General features: G+C 64.5%; 1 protein-coding gene across 19 annotated transcripts in view; it reads left to right on the top strand.

Moving 5' to 3' along the window:
* SHANK2 (SH3 and multiple ankyrin repeat domains 2) overlaps positions 1 to 13,435 on the top strand; it is a 497,685-nt gene that overhangs the window by 211,517 nt on the left and 272,733 nt on the right. For 17 of the 19 annotated variants that reach the window (XM_023238944.2, XM_023238943.2, XM_023238942.2 and 14 more), the window contains one exon: positions 9,528 to 9,843. In XM_023238944.2, coding sequence (XP_023094712.2) covers positions 9,528 to 9,843 — 316 coding nt within the window. Of the gene's footprint in view, positions 1 to 4,946; positions 5,788 to 9,527; positions 9,844 to 13,435 lie in introns of those variants that run through there. The other 2 variants (XM_023238950.2, XM_023238948.2) reach the window with 1 other exon arrangement.

Genomic DNA, 13,435 nt, shown 5'->3' with positions numbered 1-13,435 from the left:
CCGTTGATGCAGGAAAGGAGGGTCACAGCTCCCCAAGGAGGCTGGAGAGCCAGGCCTGGCATCCAGCCGCCCCTGGTTGCCCAGGGAGCTGGCACGTCCCTGGCGGGATGCTCGTCCACACCCACCGGCTCCTTCCTCCGGAATCAGAGCGCTGTGCCCCGCGTCTGCTTGCCTTGAGTCCCGGCAGCAGGGAAAGTGGAGGGAGTGGCCCACGGCTCCCCACAGCCCGCTAGGCAGGCAAGACTCGGGGTGGGGGCTGTGCAGACACAGAAGGGCCTCGAGGGCACCGGCCTGAGCGACGTCCAGTGCACCTGTCCGTGGGGTGTGGGCGAACGCGGCCCCAGAGCCCTGCAGGGCAGACCTCCCCCTGGTGCCCGGGGGCCTCTGAGGAGGGGGGGGGGCGGTGGGTGGCAAGAAGGGACAGAGAAGTGAGGTGGCTTCAGGCCCAGGGAGACCAGCCCGGTGTAGCTGGTGAGGCGCCTCGGGACACGCCGAGCAAAAGCCGGGACTCGTACCTCACTTTCCTTGGTTCATTCATCCATCCATCCGTTCATTCACATCCAGAGCTATGGGGGTCACCTCCGGTGTGCAGGGCGAGGGGGGAGCCGGGCATCCAACCTGCGTTTGGGGGCCTTGAAGTGCCCTGGAACCAGGAAATCGCCTGAGGGCGCACTTCCGCTGCGGGAGCCCTGAGGAGGGGTCTCTCCGTGGCCGGATGGGGGCTCGTCACAGACAAGGGGCGGGGTTGGGCGGGGAGGTGGCTGTGCCATCTGCTGGCAGATTTTGAGTTAAATGCCTTTATTCAGTGACCCCTGCCGACCCTGTGGTGCACGCACCGTAACGGATGGTGGGTGGCTGGGTCCTCGCGACCCTCCTGGGAGGTGGCACCATTCACAACCCATTTCAGGGAGGGTGAGGGGTGGTCCTCGGGCTGGACCTCGCCCCTGGAAGGTCAAACGGGAGCTCAGCGGCTCACGGCCAACGCCGGGAACGAGGTGGGCTGTCCCCACCTACAGATGGGGAAACTGAGCCCGGGGCGCCCGGGCAGCCCACGGCCGCCGAGGGCGGAAGACGCAGAGCCGGGCCCTCAATCAGGCGGCTGGGGTCCCGCGTCTGGCTCCTCCCCTGCACCTGGCACCGGACCCCGGCTGGGGGACGGGTGCGCTGGGCGTCGTGGGCACTGGACGGGCCCCGTTGCCAGGACCCCGTGGCACCCGCACAGCAGACGCCTCGCAAGGCGCGTTCATCACACCTGGCGCGTCCTCCCTGCCAGAACTTCAGAGCGCCTTGAAATGTTCTGATGTGCGAAGAGCCTTTTTTTTACACGAGAAATGAAATTATTTTCAGCCTGTTGTCAGGCCGTTGTCAAAAGACGTGGCAAATACAGGGCTTCGAACGGAGGGTTTGGGCGGGTGGATCCGAGCTCGAGGCGGATTGGTCGGCCGCGCGGGGCTGGAGGCTGGAGGGAACGGCCTGGGGTATTTTTATTGTGTGTTTGTGTATTTATGGTCTTGGGTTTCTCACCAAGGGGCTAGCAGCGGGGTTGGGCTGGTGGTCGGGGTGGAGTGGGGGGGGACAGGCCGGTGGCTGAAGAGCCCGGCCGGGGGGTGACAGTTGGGGTTCACTTTGGGGGGATGCTCTGCCCTCCTGGGAACTGTCCGGTTCGAGGCCCCCCCCCGTCTGACCTTCTCATCTGTCCCCGGACGTCGAGTGTCCCCGACTCAGAGGATTCTTGCTCGCCCTCTGGGGTGGGCGGGCGAGCAGGTGGACGGAGCCACCCCGTGGCATCCTGCCACCCGCCGTGTCACCCCAGCCCAGCTGGGCCCCAGCAGCATGTGTTGTCACGTCTCCTGCACTCGGTGAACAGCAACGCGGCCGGCGCAACCCGCGGTGGTCACTCTCGGTCCTCCCTGGAGGGCCCCCGGGCTCTGCCTTCCGTAGACCTACGGCTGTGGGGGCAGCGAAGTCGGACCCCCGTGGGCCTCGCTCCTCTCATCCAGGGAGCCTCGCCGCTGGTGTCGGGGAGCCTGCCGGGGACTCCACAAGAAGGTTCCAGATGTCTGAGCCGCACCACGGGCTCTCCGGGAGCCTCGGGGAGAAGTGGGGTTCAAACCCCGGCCTGCGTCTTTGTCTCAGTTTTTATGTGGGACCTTCAGCCCAGTTGTCCTCGGTCTGCTCGTCTAGGAGCAGAGGACCGTGTTAGCGGATTGCTGGGCCCCGAGCCGACCCTCAGCGTGCCTGCCCCGCTCCGCCTCTGCTGCCCCAGCTTTCCAGAGAAGCTGGCGTCACCGCTGGGCGTCCAGGCCTCGTGGCTTGAGCAGGGAGGGCGTGACGTCTGTCCCTCCCGGAGAGCAGGTTGCCGTGGACGAGCACGTGGCTGGCGGCAGGACTGCTCCGCGGGGCGGGGGCCGAGACACTCCGCTGGACGTGATCCCTGCAGATCTCGTCCCGTCCCGGCCAGCCGGGCAGGCAGGCTTCAGGTGCACGTGTGCGTGGAGGGTGCGGATAGGTACGTGCTGCGGTACCAGATGGCCGCGGCCCGTCGATCTCCAGTAAACGTTTGCACAGAAAAGCCTGTTCCAGAGCGCAGAATGAAAAATGCCACTACAGATGGCTTTGCGTTTGTCGGGGCAGAATCTATGCTTTGTCCCTTCCGATTAGCATGTGGCAGACGCAAGCCTGTTTTCTGGCGAAGCGAAGGGAGATCCGCACACGTGGGCCCGGGGCCGGCCTTCGCCTCATGGTGAGGATGACGCAGCCTGTGTCTCGGAGCAAAAACCACTACACTCAGGTAGTGAGCTCCCTGTCACTGGAAGTATTCAAGGAGGGCGTGCCTGCCAGTGGTGAGGAGGTGGGTCCAGGTGGGGGGGGGGTTCAGGAGGTGGGGTTGCTGGGGGGCAGAGCCCCGCTGAGGGCTGGGGACGCAGTGGGCCTGCACGTGAGTGTGACAGACCCCCGGTTCCCAGTTTCCGTCAAAGTTTCAGTCAGATTCCCAGCAGCGTATTAAACGCGTGTGAGGTTGTCGAAAGGCATCCTGTAGCTGAGGGGTGTTTCCCACAGTGCCCCCAATCCTATCATACCCAGAGTCTGGTCCCGTCCCCGCACCGGCCCCCTGGGCAGCCGAGAGGGAGACTAGCGATCTTTCCTGTTTGTTCGCTGCTGCGTCCGTCCGTGGCCTGCACAGAGCCCACGGTTCACCAACGCTGGTGGGGATGGGATGGGTAGGGACGGGTAGGGATGGCATGGAGAGCCCAGCCGCCCCTCTGCACCAGGCCACAGCCTCTGCGTCCTGCTCGTGGGTCTCCGAGCCTTGTCTCCGCCAGGCTCCCTGCCCAGGGCCCAGCCCCAGGGCCCCACCGTTTCCCACTTATGGGCAGGTGCCCCGTGAGGGGGACCGGGGAGGCCCCATTTCCCGGCCGCGCCCCATGTCAGGACCCCATTCTGCTCCCCAGCCAGGGAAGAGGGCTCCGTCCCGTCCCCTCTGCTTTCTCGAGTTAGACAACGCGCGGGGCTTTCGCAGTGGTGCCCGGGAAGCCGCCTCTTCCCCACGCCCTTCCCCCAAGGTCAACGGCAGGGACACAGACGAAGTTTCGGAGGCAGCACCCGTCTTCGGCGAGGTGCCACCCTGGAGCGCACGCCCCTCCACTCCGCGGCCAGCAGCGGGGGTTGGCGAGGGAACTTGGCTCGGGATGCGGCTCCGTGCTTCTGGGAGGGTATCGACCAGAGACACATGGAGGCGGGTTGAGCAGCGCCGAGCCTCCCACTCTCCCAGAGGGTTCCCTGCGCTTTGGCGAGCTCTCCGGGCTCACGTGGCAGGGCCCGGCCTCTGCAGAGGAAGGAGCTCCCTTGGCTGTGCTGTCTCCGTGGGTCCCAGCCAGGTGGCACCCCGCCTGTGGCCGGCCCGGCCCCGGGAACCGGACTCGGCCACCTTGCAGACACTACCACACCCACCCGGGGGGCGCCGCACGGTCTCCTCAAGTGGGAGCTGCTGTGTCCTCGGTGACACTCTGCACGGCGGGGTGGGGGGGGGGGTGGGGAGAGATGGTTCTGGCAGCCGCTCAGCCTCGCCCCACGTGTCCAAGGACACCGAGCTTTGCCTGTGCCCCTACCCACCCCCCACCCCGTCAAGGATGTGGATCACGAGACAAAGCCCGTGGGGTCTCTGATGATAAAACGTGCCAGCGGCTCGCCTCAGAACTGGCTTGCGCTCCGTCGTGTGGATTCGAGACCCAGTGCGGTGGGGTGAGGGGGTCGCCCGGGGCCGAGCTGGGGCGCGGCTGGTGAGCTGTGTGACTTGGGGCGCTGTGGGCATGAGGTGGGAGACGGTGCCTAAGTGAGCAGCTACTACAGGGCCGTCACGGGGCGCGTCCCTGGCAGCCCTTCCCCACCGCACGGAGAGGCCGCTGGGCGAGGCGTCCGACCCCCCGGGCCGTCTTCCGCGGCAGACAGACAGACAGACAGACGCCCGCGGCTTCTGGAGCTGCCATTTTTGTCGGCCCGAAGTATGTCGAGCACGTGGGATTCGACTTACATGTCCCCGTTGCTTTTTCCTCATCCCGTCTCCTCTCGCGCTCCCTGCCTTTTTAATTTCGGAAGCAGCTCTCTTAGCAACCGAGGGAACGCACGCTTAATTACAGCCGAGCAGCAGGTGCATCGGGCGACAGAACCGGCTCCCCGGATGCTGCATTTCGTGTTTCAGGAAGCCCTCTCTCCTCGCCCAGAAACAACCCCAGCGCCCCTGCCTCGGCGGAGCACACGCACACGCCTCCCCTCCTCCGTGCGGTCCTCAGATAGGGCTTCCTCTCCCGGAGCCTCCCGGACTCCTCCCGGGGTGGAAATGCTCAGCACACGTGTAAAGGGACTTTGAAGACACAGTCATTTGATCAGCTGCCTGGAATCAGGGCGAGCAGGGGCGGGGCGGGGCGGGGGGGGGTGGTGGTGGGGGGGGGTAGTTAGTTTGTGTTCTCTCTCCTTAAAAAGAACAAAAAGCGGGGGGGAGGAAATCCTGTTTCCTCCAGGGTAATCGCCACGGTGGGGTGAGCCGGGAGAAGCGATAGGTGCTTGTGTCTGATTCCTTCCGACAGAAATCTGGGTCACGTTCAGAGATTCCAGAAGGCCGGCGAGGGCTGCCCGGTTAAACGTGGGTCTGGCGCGGGGCTCATCTGGCACCGGGGCGTTCCGTCTTCTTGCCTCGCTCCCCGCGTCTGCTGGCGGACAAACAAGCAGCGATCCGGGCAACTTGGCTTTCTCTTTAAAAATAAACCCGGAGGAGCACGGCGCGTTATTTTTAGCGCCCGGCGCGTCGGAGCAGCCGTGGCCCGAGCCGCAGCCTGAGTCTGCTCGGGGAGTCGGGGGCTCGGGGGCTCGCGGCTGCCTCCGGTGTTTCCCGGCCGCCCCGCCGGCGGAGGATGCCCGCCTCGTTCCGCCCTCCTCCCAGAGGCACTGATCACAAAGGCAGAGTAGAGCTGCTCACATGACGGGCACCAGCAGCGGCCGCAGGGTTTGAGAGCAGCCCCAGGCTACGCACGGTTGGTTCCCAGCTGACAGACAGAATATGGGGTGGGCTCTGTCGCCAGCGCGCCGGGGCTCGCATGCCCCGCCGTGCTCGGAAGCGCGCAGCGCCCAGACGCCCGCCGCCGCTCCCCGGGTCCACGCCGCCGCACCGCCGAGGGGCCGGGCAGCCTCCCTTGCCTTCCTCCCGTCTGAGAAGGTTATATAATGAGCCGACTGCTGCCAGAGTCAGAGGGAAAATGAAGTCTTTGTTAAATGCCTTCACCAAGAAGGAAGGTAAGGGCGAGCTGTCGGGAGCGCGGTGCCTGGGCGCTAGCGGTTGCTCACTGCCTCTGCGGGGCAGCGGCGGGGGGCACTCCGGTCCCTCCCGGAATCGCTGCCGGTCCCTTCTCATCACGTAAGGGAGCGATCGCTTCTGGTGCGTGACCGGGCTTTGTGGCGGTGGGTCTGGAACGCGAGCCCCCCCCCCCGGAAGGTGCCGTTTTGTCTGCCTGGGTTCCTAAGTCCCCGGCCCCTGGTACCGTCGCGTTCCGGAACGTGCCGCGTGGGAAACTAAGTCCTATGGAAAACAAAGGAAGTTTTGACTAGTCCGTCCGCTCCCTGGCGGCTGCCGGGCGCTTGCTCGGGCACGAGGAGGGTCGGGACCCGATGCTGGCCGCGCCGACAGGGCGGACGCGTTGGGAACCACTCCTGGGCTCTCCGTGGCCATCTCTGGGTCGCAGCTTCCCCGAGTGGATGGAAACGCAGTGTGGCAGACTCCGAGAGTGCATATGCTTTTTGTCACACCTTGTGTAATTTCTATTGTGGAAAGAAAATGTATAAATAAATGCATGTAAGACGGCTAAGAAAATATCCGCCCACTGAGAGTTTGCAGATCGTCTGAAAGAAGGAAACAGTTGGGTGGAATATTAATCATTTTCAGACAGGAAAAGAGTTATTTTTAACCCTTTTTGCAAAAAAAAAAAAAAAAAAAAAAATCAACATTTCCACGGATGGCTCCAGTGAGTTTCTCAGACAGAGAACTCCTGTCTTGTGAAATCAGGTTTATGAAGACATTACTTTGGAGGAATTAGGAAGGTACTTACCAGCCCGAGCCATAAAACAAACACGGGAAAAATTTCCAATTATCTTACACGGGAAACTAATTTAATGCGAGTCTTGGTGATTAGGTGAGACGATTGTCATTTGAATGCTCGCCCTGACATTACCTATGCGATTCTGTTTGAGTTTATCCACCTGATCCCCAGGGCAGGCTGTGTTTCAAAACACCCCGGCCCCTCCACCCCCTAACCCCCCCCCCCCCCCGCCCCGGGGCACCGGTCCTTCGGAATTCCGACCGCTGCCCACGCCCCCCGCTCGCAAAGCCGGCTTCAGCCCCTGTCTTGGGAATTGGTCTGAAACACGGCGTTTGTCCGGGCTCATTATCTTACATTATTAACCCAGATTCGTCTTGTGGTACTTTGGGTTTTGTCATCCACGCACGGCGCGGAGACGTTCGTTGGGGTTCATTCCATGTGTCTTCTGTTTTTTCATGATTTTTCTGCCCGCGTGAGTCTGTCTCAGCCATTGGCAGGACCGCCCCCTCCCCCAGTTCCTATTAAGGGCATTAATATCTTACAGTCACATCAGTCAGACAAATGGACCCAACTCCGTCGCCGGGGAAGCTGGAGGCTCTGGCAGGAGTTCACGTCACAGAATGCACACGTTTCCTCGTCTGGGGGGTCCCCTCCCCATGGGTAGCGTGAGCCCTGGCCTCTCCTCGGGGGCGGGAGGTGGGGGGAGGGGAAGTTGGTCCAGGAGGCCGAGGGCCGGGTCACGCTTTCTGCTTGTTGTAGCTGCTTGGGGGGTTGGCTTTCTCGCTGTGACACAGTCCGTCAGCTGGCAGGCTCTGTGCACGAAAGGTAACCATCCTCTGGGGCGGGTGGTGCAGTCATCAGCCCTTTGCGCGGTCTTCGGTCCCCCACCCCTTCGCCGGGCAGGTCTCAGGTCACCCCAAGGCACCCACCGGCAGGTACATTTTTCAGACTCTAAAGGATGAGCGCTCAGTCCTCACAGGAGTCATTCTGGCCTCTGTCTGCCCAGGGGGAGTGACCAATGAGGCTGTCCCTCACGACCAGCAAACCACCAAGTGGGGGATGTTCTGGCAGGTGGGGTCAGGCCCTGCTGATTCCCCGGTGGGCTGAGCCCCTTAAGAGACGGGGGTCCCCGGAGGAGGATGCCGCCGGCCTTTCCCTTCGCCCGCCTCTCTGCCAGCCAGGCCGGCACGTGTGTGTTTCCTTTGAGGAATTCAGAGTGGGGTCCCGGCCGCGTCCTGCTCGGACAGGGGTCGGGTCGGAATGAGCGCATGCTGCCGTGTGCTGAAAGAACGTGACCTCCCGACGTGTCCCTTCCAAAGGCTCAGCAGCTGTTCTGGACGTGGATTCCCAGTGCCCATCCTGAGCCTCCTGCCGTTTTTACGCGTCTTTCCCGAGTTGGCTCCGTCCTTGCCTTCCCGGACCGTCCTGCATCCTGGCGAGGAGGTGAAGGGGTGACTGGGTCACAGCTGTCTCAGTGGAGCCCGGCCAGCGCCACCTCTGTCCCCTGTGAGCCCAGCTGCCCGGTGTGGTCGTCGCCGGGAGCAGGGGTTGACGTCAGGCCCAGGCTCCGTGAAGGGTGCACCTGTCCTTAGTTTTCATGAAGTACTTCACCGCAGCCTCTGACCTTGGGCAGCGCGGATGGCGAACTGTGCCCACAATACTCTTGTCCTCTGAGACGCTGAGACTCCCGTCTCCAGCCCAGCTCCCCTGGGAGGGCACGCACAGCCCCAGTCTGTGTGCAGTGACGGCCCCGGCCTCAGGTGGCACAGACTTGGGAGCTCGCTCTCCCGCTTCGTCCCAAAGTACACCAACCCCATGGCGAGCGGGAAGCTGCCCACGTGTCAGGACCTCGAAGGAAGCCCGCGTCCCCGGCTCCTGGGGTCATCGGCATCTGACTTCTCCACAGCCTGGAGGGCTGCTTCTCTTAACATGCGTCTTCTTAGAAAGGACACTTTCTATTTCTGGCTCCAGCCCGCGGAGCAAGCCCGAGTGGTTGCAGCGTGCACGCCTGCACCCACGGTCCCCGTGGGCAGTGTCCTCGTTCTGAGTCTCTGGGACGCTGAACTCGGCAGAGTAAGGGCCTCGCCTGCAGTCTAGAACGTCATAGGAAGACGGGTGAGGTGGGCTCACCTCTTCCTGCTTCACACTGCGGGGCCTGGTTTGAAGGGTGGACAAAGAAGCATGTTTGGAACCGAAGCAGACGCCTTGGACAGTGCTTGGAGGGCCGTGTGCGTGTCCTGGGGCGTCTGTGACACAGTCCCGGAGACGGGGGGCTTACCCAACAGGATTTATTGTCCCCCTGGCCGGGTGGCCGGAGCCCGAGGTCCAGGCGTGGGCAGGGCCGGGTCCCCCCGAGGCCTCTCTCCTTGTGTGTGGACGGCCGTCATCTCCCCGTGTCCTCGCGGGGTCGTCCCTCTGTGCGTGTCTGTGCTCCGATCGCCTCTTGTTACACGGACCCCGGTCACACGGGATCAGGGCCCACCCCATGGCCCCGTGTTACCGTACCCACCTCCGTGGAGACCCCATCGCCACATGCCATCTGGGGCGCAAAGGGTCAGGACTCCACCACCGGACTTGCAGGGGGACCCAGTTCAGCCCACACCAGGGGCCAGGCTTGGGTCGCGGTGAGGACGTACCTGTGGCCGTCTCAGTGCCCCGGCTGCGTTGTGAGGCCCTCACACGCGTCTCGGCTGCGGACGGAGCGGGGCGCTGGCCCCGATGGAAGTCGGACCCCGAGTCCCTTCCATGTCAAGCGTTGGCTTGAGCCTCCGTGAGATGGAGAGGTTCTCAGTGTCCGCCTATCGCTGCTTCTGTGTCGGGGCGGGTTCTGCGCACGGCGGGGACCGGCGGGGGCTCAGGGAGCGCGCAGGGGCGTGTCCGCGCCCTGCACGGAAGGTGCCACGGGTGCGCTCACCTCCCGCCTTGTTTTCTCCCACCCAGTGCCCTTCCGAGAGGCCCCGGCATACTCCAACCGGAGGCGGCGCCCCCCCAACACGCTGGCCGCCCCCCGGGTCCTGCTACGCTCCAACAGTGACAACAACCTCAACACCAGTGCGCCCGACTGGGCCGTCTGTTCCGCCACCTCCCACCGCAGTCTCTCGCCCCAGCTGCTGCAGCAGACGCCCGGCAAGCCCGAGGGGGCCGCCAGGACGCTGGGGGGCTACACCCCCGGGCCCTACAGCCGGTCACCGTCGCTCAACAGGCTGGGCGGTGCCCTCGAAGATGGCAAGAGGCTCCAGCGGCCCTGGCACGTCGGGTAAGGAGTGGCCAGGGTGGAGGGGGCTGGCGATGAGCCAGGGGGCTCCTGCGGGGACCAGGAGAGGGGGCCCTCCCTGCTCCATGGCTCCTGGTTCCTAGGGCTCAGGGCACGCCCAGAGGCTGGCCAGAGCACCTCTGTTACTCCAGCCTGGATGCCGGGTCACCCGCACGAGCACGTGCCCGTGATGACCTCTCAGGGCAGGTGCGGGAGGCGGGGCTGAGCTGCCTGGAGTGACCTGGGGCTGGGGCTGGCGTCTGGGGCCTTGTTTCCTTTCCCTGTGCTTTGGACTCTGGCTTCCCAGAGTGAAAGACGAACAGAGAGGGCGCTAAGGCCACCAGCCTGCTCCTGGCCCCTTCTTCCTAATGCCGCATTTAAGGCAAACGCACCTGCCCGATCCAGAACCCGGGGTCTCACTCGGGGTCTGGGCCCTCCCCCCAGCACATTGGCCACCTGGTCATGGAGAATTGCTCGTATGAGGATGGGACTTCCGGGGTGGGGGGGAGGAGGGTGGGCTCACGGCTGGGGCTCAGGGCTGGTCAAACAATCAGAGCAGCCACGGCCCCCGGCTCCCAGCAAGGCCAGTCTACTCCCCCTCGGGCCTGGGCCCGGGTCCTCACGCTCCCGCTGGCCGGCCCCCTGCCTGCTGGTTCCCGATTTCCATGCCTGCGCGTGGTGTTCCCAAGTGTCTGTCCCCTTGATCTCTGTCCTCACCCGTGGTGGCCCAGGAAGGCCCGCTGACCTGTTTTCCTTGCGAACACAGGTGAGGTGTGGTGCCCGCTTGGCCCAGCGTGTCACCGGATTCCCTGTCCCTCCTTGTCCCATCCCCCCCACCCCAGGGCTCGGAGGGCACTCGGTTTGCCAAGCCTGCCACCTGAGGCTTGCTGACACCACATCCCCGGCTGACGTCTGTGATGCTGGGGACACGGGGGCCACCCCCCGGGGGGCTCTGTCCCACAGGTTCCATGTGTTCAGAGCGGGGTGCAGGCGGGGAGCCTGGGATGGGAGGGAGGGTCCGTGCTCCACACGGTCCCGACTGGGGGCTGACGGCTGTGCTCCGAGCAGCAGCGGGCAGGTCTCCGCATGGGGGAGGACGCGCCCGCGGGAACCATGTCCCCCGGCCGCTGGGCGGGGGTCTCGGGCCTGAGGCCCTGTCTGGACGCAGGCACGATCCCAAGCCCACATCAGCACCTCCGCCCCGGCACTGCCTGGCAGTCTCGTTCTCCAAACAGTGAGATCCAGTTTCTGGCTCTGGTCTAGATTCTCAACTCTGAGTCGCCCCGAGGGAGAAGTCCCAGGTGCTAAGAACAGTTTAAAGCTAAATTAAAGGTTTCCCCCGAGGCGGCAAATCACACTGTTCGCTAGAATCACGGCTATCATTTTAAGAAGAGCGTGTCCCCTTCCTCCACGATGAAATCTAATACGATGCCGACGGCAATGTGGCCGGGGACCCCCAACGCCGCAAACAAAATTCTGCTTGTGAAGGGGAGGGAGGAAAGGCACCACTGTGCCTTGCCGGGGCCCTGCCCGGCTGTCCCTGGTGTCCTGTGTGCACGTGTGAGGTCCTTACAGCGGCCTGTCCTGAGCGCCCAGGACTTCCGGGCCCACGTTCTGGACTCCGCCCTGGGCCAGCTACGTAACACTTTGTGCCTCATCCACACAATGAGGGTCAGGGGAAGCCCGGCACCCCGGGGCTGTCGCTAAGGTGGGATGAATGAGCTCATGGCCATGCCTTGCACTCAGTAAGTGCTCCGTCTACGCAGGCCCTTAGGTGAAGCTCCAATCTGCGTCCAACCCAGGACCGGGCGCTTGGCCAGGCCGACTGCCTGTGTCACCCAGAGCTCCGGGCAGGACGGTCAGCCGTCCAGGTTTGCCTGGGACCATGGGATCGCCCCCAACCGTCGGCCTGCTCTCTGTCCTGGCCCAGCCGTTGCACTGCCCCGGGAAGCGGTGCCCTGATCCTTAGTCCTGCTGTCTCTGCCTCGTCCAGCCTTCCTCCCCCACCCTGACAGGTGTCTCTGTTCAGGATCCAGCTCCCTTGCTGGTGACAGTAGCCACTCTGTGACAGGAGCCGTGAGCTGCTGGGGGGCTTCCCCCAACCCTCCTCTGTCCTAACGGGGACCTGCCGGGTACCCCAGCTGCCCCTGGGAAAGGTGGGCCTTTGAGCCGCACGGCAGGCTGTCTGCTTCCTGGCGAGGAGACCACGCTCTGGCCTTTCAGACCACGTCCAGGCGTGGAGTCGGCTGCACAACCAGCCCCGGGGATGGGGGAGGCTGGATGCCGGTCCCACAGCATGGCCCCGGGCCTTGTGGAGGGCTCAGGGAGGCGGCTGAACCCCTCCAGTCTGTCTTTGTCTTCGTAGCTCAGAGCCCAACCCTTCCCCGGGGCAGACGGACCCTGGCTGGCAGGGGGCCTTGCAAGGGGGCCCCCAGAGCCCTTCCTGGTTCTGGCAGAACCCAGGGTGGGGTTAGGAGGCCCCACGTGGTGGAGGGAAAAGCCTGCTCCGTCTACACACGCTGTCCCCACGGTGGCTGCTCCGGAGGCCCCCCCACCCGTGGAGACCCCGTGCCGAACCGCCGGGTCGTGTTGAGCTCTGCTCCTGCCCTCCGCGGGACTAGACGCGTGACCGTTCTGTGCGGTCTCCTGTGTAGCGAGGGGCTGGTGGTTTGTGATGAGGGTTAACTTGAATTTGACTCCCGTCAGGCTCACGTTCTGAGGTCACGTGTGGCTCACGGTGGGCTCCCCAGAAGCGTTTGCCGCTCTTGGCTGTCACCGAGACCTTTAGAAGGACCCCGTGGCCACCGTGGGCCGGCACTGGAGGGTGTCCGGGGCCACTGTCCGGGTGACAGCTCCAGCCACGAGGCAGGAGGAGCAGAGGAAATCACGTCGGCCCGGTGGAGGGAGACCCAGACTCCTGACACGAGGGTTTGTCCTCAGGGCCCCCCTTGTCCCCTCCCTTCCCTCTCGCCACCGGCAGGGAATCCCGGACACTTAGCAACGAGATCAGGCAGAGCCCTTTTGCTGGAATGCCGAGCTAAGGCCCCAGAAACCCCAGCCGGAAAGGCGGCGGGCGCATCAGTGTGGCCAGACCCGCAGGTGCAGACTCGGTGGCCGGGTGGGAGAACCAAGGCGTCCCCAGCTGCCCGAGCCACTGCCTGGCTCCTGCTGGCACGGCTGACCGGAGCCCTCCCCTGCAGGGCTGTGTGCTGTGGGCAGGGTCAGCCTCCCCCACGGAGCTGGCCTCCCATAGCCAGCTGACCTGAGTGCAGAGCAGAGAGGCAAGAAGGTCCGCAGAGGTCAGAACCCCTGTACCTGCAGACCCTCGCGTGGGCCTCAGGTGCGGGGCTCTGCACACCCCTGCCTACCACGGCGCCCTCTGGTGGCACCCACGGGCATGGCTCGTCCGCGTCCCTGAGGACCCCTGGCCCGTTGCCCAGCAGCTGAATGTGGAGAGGAGGACCCGGGGGCCCGCCAGGACCCCTCCCTCCAGTGACCTCGCAGGCTGCCCTGGTCTCAGCAGCACAGGGAAGCATTCTGGCCACCCTCTCATCAAGGGAGCATCTCTTGGTGGGGTTTAGCTCAGCACAGTGGG

Source organism: Felis catus, chromosome D1 (assembly GCF_018350175.1).
Source record: "Felis catus isolate Fca126 chromosome D1, F.catus_Fca126_mat1.0, whole genome shotgun sequence".
NCBI lineage: Eukaryota > Metazoa > Chordata > Mammalia > Carnivora > Felidae > Felis > Felis catus.
This window is presented reverse-complemented; position numbering and strand designations above follow the sequence as displayed.